This window comes from Halyomorpha halys, unplaced genomic scaffold (assembly GCF_000696795.3).
Source record: "Halyomorpha halys isolate HHAL.00 unplaced genomic scaffold, Hhal_1.1 Scaffold604.1, whole genome shotgun sequence".
Lineage (NCBI taxonomy): Eukaryota > Metazoa > Arthropoda > Insecta > Hemiptera > Pentatomidae > Halyomorpha > Halyomorpha halys.
The window spans coordinates 443,428-451,571 of NW_027105224.1; the positions used below are offsets into that span (position 1 = coordinate 443,428).

Consider the following 8,144-nt stretch of genomic DNA (forward strand, 5'->3'; position numbering starts at 1 on the left):
AATTATGTTAAATCACCACTGACAAAGACCTGGTTCTGGAATGTTTTCTTTCTTGAGGAAGTATAATTTTCTTTGCTTTTATTTCTCCCCTTCCTTGACTTTAAGCTACATGGAACTCCCAGGTTTAACACCCCGTCTCTTTCACTGTTCTCTTAATCTGGTCCCAAATTCACTACATCTTGTTCATCTCTTTCATGGTCTATTGGTCTTCCCAGTACATCTTCAGCACTCATTCTTCTTCTTTGGTTTCCTAAATACAAGTGGGCTCAGCCCACTAAGGTTTTCCACCTGTATATGAAGTCTAAAAAATTCTAGTAGTTTTCTCTGATCACAAATTGAGGGAACTAATGTTTTATTATGATGTAAATTTCATTTTTCCTGAACAAATTGGCCCTCAGTGCCTCATAAGCAGTGCCGGTTGTAACCATAGGCTCGATTGTCATATATGTCTAAGGACATAGTGAATCAATAGTTTTCCAAAGCTGTTTCAATCTATCATGCCCAATAAGAATTTGGGAAACTCAACTGTATAGGGGACCCAATTTGCTTGGGTGATCATCCAGAGCCTCAAGCCGTAGAAAAATTAAATCATTTTTATTCATTTTAGACAAATTCACAGTTTCAGGGGGTCCCTGGACTCCCTTTCTGTACCTCCCAAACCCTTTAGTAGCCTCTATCCCAGACAAGTAGGCTCCAGCAATATTCTATTACTCTAGGCCTCCCAAGGTCCAGATCCACTGCATTCCAAGATTGAGAGAACAAACATGACTTTTATGCAGAGGTTGCTGTTTGGCTTGTACTCAATCCAATATACAGAAAAGCCTCTTATTATGATCCAGACCAACAACCTGGCCTGCCGGCTTAGATTTGGCTCAAACCAACATATTCAACTTGCTACTTGATAATGCTGACTTGTATTACTGTACATAGTGGGGATAAGGACAGCTCTGTAGAGACCATTATGCTGATTTTTTTTTGAAGGGTTTTTCTTGACCACAACCTCTACTTGATTAAAATTTTTCTAATTTATATTTTCAATTTTTTCTGATCCAATTGACATATTTTTATTTAAATAATATGTTTTTAATTTGCTATTTAATCCTTAGTTCCAGACGATGTTGAAAGTGAAACCGCAGGGTCTAGCCATTTTATTGAGGGCTTTAATCAGCGTTATGGACCGTCAGTTCCCAGGTTCTATCCCGGGACTTTAGAAGATGCCATTAAAGAAGCTTTTTTCTGTCCAGTACGGCAGGTGAGCTCCTTGTATTGTAACTTTACCTTAGTCAGCTTCCTTCTTAACAACCCTGTGCATATCTTCCATGATTATGATGATGTATTACTGTTATTTTAAAGAGCCTGTTTTTGGAAATGTAACATTTCTGATATCCTTGAAAACAAATGAACAAAATAGTTTCTTTATTCAATTTCCCTTAATCATAATTGAGGCTTCACTATATTAACAACCATTTTAGGCTCCTCAACCAGCCAAAGAAACATAAATTATGATAATGGATTCTTAGACGAAATTGGATTCTAAAAAAATTTTGTTCTATACATTTTTTTCCCCCCGATTTTCTGGACTGTTTATTAACTAATTGTCAAAAACTGTGAAAATTTGTTTTTTATTTTTGGTGGTTTATGCCTTCAGGAAAGTTGAATCAACAATTTGTCCAGAATGCATTAATCTTAAAATCTGATTTACCATCAGAAATGTATAAAAAAATTACCCTATTCCATTAGAAATTTCAGTTAAGTATGCTGCTGGATAAGGATAGAAAGGTTAGAAAATTAAAAATACCCTGAAAAGATAGCCAACTGTCACTACCCAATGAAAATCAAATTAAAAAAATGAAAAATTGTAGATTATATATATTATTATGATAAGGCCCCAATGGACAATGAACAATATCTTTTTCATTGTAATAATAATATTAAATTTACATTAGCCATCTTAATAAGATGGTATAAATAGTTATAAGTAAAAGTTGTTCTGTTTAAACTATTGTAGAAGGATTAAGGAATATATACTGGTAATCAAGTACAATTCCAAGAAGTTAAAAGGTATTAATAAAAAACTTAAAGATAATTACAGACCTTGCTCTCCAAAGATTAAAAATAAAATAGATTAGAAAATGTTCATTATACATCCAACTATCAGTCATAACAAACATTTTTAAAGTTTATTAAGTTAGGAGGAGTCAAATAATTGAATATGTCCCAATATCTTAAACTATTTCAACCAAGGAAAGAAAATAACCATTTTCAATTGGTGATTTTATAAATAAAGACAACAAGAATTTGTTTTCACTAATGGATGCCACGACAGACTCTTCTAGCCCCAAGGGACGCAAAGCTATCTCATGATCAGTGTCGCCATCTACCATTTTATTTTACAAACAAAATAATAAAACCTATTTTCTACAATTTCCCTCCTAAAATATGTTTTATTATTTCCTTTTATTTATTACCTTATTTTATTTTTAACTTTATTGCATCACTCTATATTATTTAATGTTTCACAAAACACTTCATCGAGTCCTAGGTTCACACATCCCCAATAGGTCTTCTGTCTTTTGTTGATGATTCACACTTCTCTTCTTTCGCATCCAGACTTTTCATAGTCAGGATTATAATATTCACCAAAATCCCCTCTAATGTCATTATGAACATTTGGTTCAATAGAAGGTTTAACAACACTCGATGCATTACTAAATCCCCTTTTCTTTTTGAGTTTCTTCTTCTTTAATTTTTTCATTTGTTACTTTTATTTTCATCAACACTTCACCACTATCACCATCAGGACTTGAATCACAATTTAACTCATATTTAATTAATTTTCTAGTATCTTCATGTTTAACATCAGCTAGTAGTTTAGGAGCCTTGGATTCACTACCAGATTCTTATTCTTTACATTATTTAATGTTTGTTGTTGATCAGATGTCACTTGTACTTTTGGTGTAGGAACTTTATCTTCGAAGTGTTCACCACTCTCTTCGATTCTTCCTTCCTGGGAAAGGATGACTTTACTTTCCTTTTCAAATTCTTTTGTTTCTTCAGATCCATCCTTCATCAGATACTTATTATCACTGGTAATTGTGCCTAAGGGAAATTCTTTAGCCATTAATAGAAATTCTTTACAAATAAAGCAGGCTTTTAGACAAAAGTTTAACCATTTATGATGTGTCCTGTTCATTCCTGGTTATTCCTTCTTTCAAATGACAAAAGCATTTGTCTTACCTCACTAAATTAAATATTCCTATCAACTAAAATAGCGATGATAACAGGATCATTATAGGGTGGTAAGCCTTCAATGATATATCTTACTAATTCACTGTTGGTTTGGGATTTACCCAGTTGAGATATCTTCTAAACTAAACATTGAAACCTCATAAGATATTCATCCATTGTTTCACCACGGTTTTTCTTGATTTGAGCAAGTTCAAACATCAAATCCATCACTTTTTCTTCGGGCATCCCCTCAAAACTTTCTCTTAATTTTTCCCAAACCCTTTTCGCACTTTTTTTAACCTCTAATCAATAGCAATACATCATCACCGACCGTTAGAATAATAATAGAGAGTACCTGCTTGTTTTTTCTTTTCCAAGCTGCATCTTCTTCAGTTGGCGGATCTTTTTCAATAATTTTTTTGTATAGGTCTTTTGCTTCTAAATGTGCTTCAATTTCATCAGTTCCCATAATTTTCTTCAGTGAGGCTTTCGATTTTGAATAATGTGGCGTCCATGTCCTTTGTGTTTTGATTTCGGCGGTTAGGTCTAAATAAATCACCAAGCTTAGATATTTATTAATATATGTAAATTACTCTCGTCACTCAATCAAGATATCCCATGCCAGAGCAATGTCACCATCTACCATTTTATTTTACAAACAAAATAATAAAACCTATTTTCTACAACAAATTGTATAACTCTTCCAGTAAATTGAAACTAAATTATCGATATAATGATATTTGTAAAGATTAAAGGTCAATTGAAACTAAATTACTAATAAAACGGTAAATCATTATATTAATAATTTAGTTTCAATTGACTGGAAGAGTTATAAAATTAGCTATTATATATATATATGAGTTGGGTAACCTGAAGAACTTGTCAGAGGTCCATGATATTTTCTTAAAGTTTTTTCTTAATAAATACATATGTTGATCTCTTTCATTGTTCATGTTCATTTTTAATGTCTTAGATTAATGTTAGTAATATTTTTAATATGGTGTGTATAATTTATTGTAATATCTGGTTCTTGCAGAGAAGATCATTGGCTATTTACCTACACCATGATTGTAGCGCCTTCACAAACTCATTTTGCAGAAAAGTACTTGGTCTTGAAGTTTTTCTTCAAACCTTGACTAATTACTTTGTTATATGGGGATATGATATCACATATCCGAGTAATAGAGAAATGTAAGTTATCAAAATCTATTAATGACTTGCTGATTATGAGAGTGGTGTGTACTGGATATTTAATTATACAAGTGTTGTCTTAGGTTCATGTCATCTATAGAAAGACTGATAAGCAGCACTTTATCTGAAACTTTGCAAAATATAAGCACTACTTCTCTGCCAGCACTTGTAATTATGACAAGTTCTCGTTCCAGAATTGAAATGCTACAAATCATTTATGGTAAGCTTTGAATAATATACATTGTATTATTCCTAGGGATAGTTTAGTATTACTACTTAAGGAAAGGTCCTTTTAAAGTTCCTTTTTTTTTTTTTTTTTCCGGTGTTTTCAGTTAAGAAGTTATTCATTCTTTTATGTCTCAATTAGTTACTGTCAGATTCAATTGTTAATAATTATTGACATCATTATGTATATATATATAGAGAGAGAGAACCGTGAAATTTGAAATATGAAGAAGACGGTCAGTGTTCCGTTCAAAAAAGAACAAAATAGTTATCAACTAAGACAATAAATAGTTGATAACTAATTTGTTCTTTTTTTGACCGAAACTCTGACCATCTTCTTCATTTTAAATTATGAATATAGTTGAATTTCTGTATATTGAGCTGTGGGTTCTCTGAAAAATTTATATTTAAAATTTTTGATATTCAGAGATTGCAATTTTTTCATCCTTTTCATTATAAAAACAGTTATCATTTAGGATTAGAGAAGTAGCAAATTTAATTTTTTAGGGTAAAACGAAAACCAAATGTGATTACATAATATTGCTTTTTAACTTTATCATGCTTCCCAGTTTTCCAGAGATGTAGGATATTCATTTACTTTTTCTTTAATATGTAGTCCTGATACCGGCATGTTTTTATCTTGCACCATTTTCACCCATTTCAATACTGCCTCATCAATTTTATCAAACTATAAGGACTTAAATTTCTTACAAAACTCACAAATGTATTTGTTACGGCGGGTAGGGGTTCAAAAGGAACCTTTACTGGCCCAACCATGTAAGGTGATGAAAAGAATTATTTAGTCGAATTTTGTTATTGCTGTATTTCAAATAAAGGACATAAAAAACTGTAATACAAAATATTGAACCATATAAACTAGAAAAAAATAAATAAAATGAACTTCTAAAAATACAAATTAAAATTATTTTCAAAAATTAAAAAAACAAAAGGAAATATTGCTTATTGTCGGTGCGAATTTATGAATAAAATAGTCTATATGTCACCCTGGGTGACTCCTGTTGGAGAAATGTCCTCTTGGAAGAGAAGAGGAGCCACCCGCCGTGGCTTGAAGCAAGTATCAGGGTTGGCCAACCTGCTGGGAACTACTAACTAGGTAGAGAGATAAAGGCCACTGACCCGGCGTATGTATACAATTCTGGTATTATTAATACCTCTGTAGCAAATATTAACTAATACCAAAGGTTACGACAGATAAATTTATTTATATTTATAAAATGGAAACAATTGTTAAACATATGGTGGCCGCAACAGTATTACTACCCGAATCATGATATTTGAAAATTATTGATACTGTACTTGATGTAGTTTTTAATGTCTTTTATTGAATCAAACTTTTCTTTCACATTTAATGATTTTTATTTAGGAAACATACTCACAGTAAAACAAAATGAATAAATAAATTAAATTCAAAATAGCTTTACTCTGTTTAGAGAAGAGATTCTGAGAATCACTCCAGTAGGTGATATTGGGTTGTAAAAAAGTTCGCAGCGTTTTTCAATATTTCAATTTAATCCTCTCTGTGTTTATAACATCATGTTTACTTGGTCAATAATGTTTACATATTCTAAAAAAGAATTAGTTAAGGTGCTTTTATGCGTCAGTTTCAGTCGAGATTCCTTATCTTTAAATGGTATTTTGCTTTCTCAAAATGGAAGAGAAAAAAAATCATTTTCGTCATTTAATGATTTTTTATTTCCGAAAAGGAAAAGCCGCTGCACAGACGGTTAACAAAATTTGCAGTGTGTATGGCGATGATGCCTTAGGAGAAAGCACCGTCCGTAAGGAGTTTGCTCGGTTCAGAACCGGAAATTTTGACTTAGAATACACAAAGCGCTTGGGTCGTGCTTTAACTGTTGATAATGACCAAATTCAAGCATTGGTCACAGATAACCCTCACTCTACGACATAGGATATCGCAGAAATGCTTAATATATCTCATGCAAGAGTGTCAAATCATTTGGGGGCTGCGGTATATGTTTCTTGAAGTGATATATGGGTTACTATTTGATAGAAAAGAATTTATTGGATTGCATATCCATTGCGATTCCCTCCTGAAACGCAATGTTAATGATCCATTTTTAAAGAGATTGGTAACTGAGGATGAAAAGTGGGTCCTGTACAATAATATTGTGAGGAAAAAGTCCTGGGGAAAACGAACTGACCCGCCGTTAACTACTCCAAAAGCAGGATTACATCCAAAAAAGGTTATGCTCTGCATTTGGTAGGATTAGAAAGGTGTCCTTTATTTGAAGCTCCTCCCGCCCATCTAGACCATTAATTCTGCAGTATACTGTGCCCAATTGGAACAATTAAAGGCAGCGGTTGAGCAAAAGTGTCCAGTACTTTTGGACTGGATTGGCTGATCGCAAAGGCATAGTTTTCCATCACGACAACGCCCGTCCTCACGTGTCTTTGCAGACCCGGCAGAAATTATTGGAGTTTGGGTGGGATAAGATCCCCACCCTCCTAGTCACCAGACCTTGCCCCAACAGATTTTCACTTATTTTGGGCCGTTCAAAACTCTTTTAACTGGAAACACTCGCTCGAGGACTACAAAACGCAAATAGAGGAGTTCATTGCGCAAAAATCTGAGAAGTTCTGGGAGGACGGAATTAAAAAAGTACCTCAAAGATGACAACATGTAACAGATCAAAATGGGTCATATATAATTAATTCAAAATATTTTCAAGAATCTGAAGTTTTTATTGAAATCATCAGTAAAAAAACGCTACGAACTTATTTTACAACCCAATACTTCTTTCTCCTTAAACTAAAGCCCTTTTGAATACAATCATATTTTATATTTGTACTTTTTTGTTCAATATATAAATTTTTTAATCAATAAAAAGAATAAATTTTCCTGATGATAATTCAAAGTTCAATATGCGGAAGCTCTAATGTTTGACTGAATTTTTATCCTGTTGTCTTGTCATTAATGTTCTGTTTGATTTTTTTTTAATTATTAGTATTATTTATTTTTACTTTCACCAACCTATATATGAAGTATATAGTAAGGGAAGTATTGCGACCATGCCAAATTCTAAATAATTTTTTTCTATAGATATACACGTTTTAAGGTCCTCTGAGGCCAAATAACCAAGCATGTGTATTCAAATAAGAAAGTGAAGTGTTCTGTCCATGTTAATATGAACAGTCTAGCTCGGAAATTAAAAGTTGGTTGGAACTGAAATTGCGTATTCAAGATAGGTATATTCATGGGATGTTATAGCAACTTTTTTGTTAAGGTCAACTTCCTGTAAGTGCCACTTTATATAACTGATTTTATATATTTTTACCATTTACCAAGACTGCTCAAATGATTTTGATTAAACTCACTATGTACAATTAAATGTTATTTAATATTAGCAAGATCTTATCCTAATTGTTTGAACCTAATTACCCTAAAATGACAGGGTTAAAATGCCAAATTTTCAAAATTCTTCCTTCTGAATACCTTTAATTTTGTTTACATTTTATAA

At 32.3% G+C, this 8,144-nt stretch overlaps 1 protein-coding gene across 1 annotated transcript in view; it reads left to right on the forward strand.

Annotated features, from left to right (window-relative positions):
* LOC106684704 (FAS-associated factor 1) overlaps window positions 1-8,144 on the forward strand; it is a 43,953-nt gene that overhangs the window by 24,255 nt on the left and 11,554 nt on the right. Inside the window, exons 6-8 of the mRNA XM_024359816.2 lie at window positions 1,107-1,252; window positions 4,265-4,419; window positions 4,503-4,639. Of these exons, the coding sequence (XP_024215584.2) occupies window positions 1,107-1,252; window positions 4,265-4,419; window positions 4,503-4,639 (438 nt within the window). The remainder of the gene's footprint in view (window positions 1-1,106; window positions 1,253-4,264; window positions 4,420-4,502; window positions 4,640-8,144) is intronic.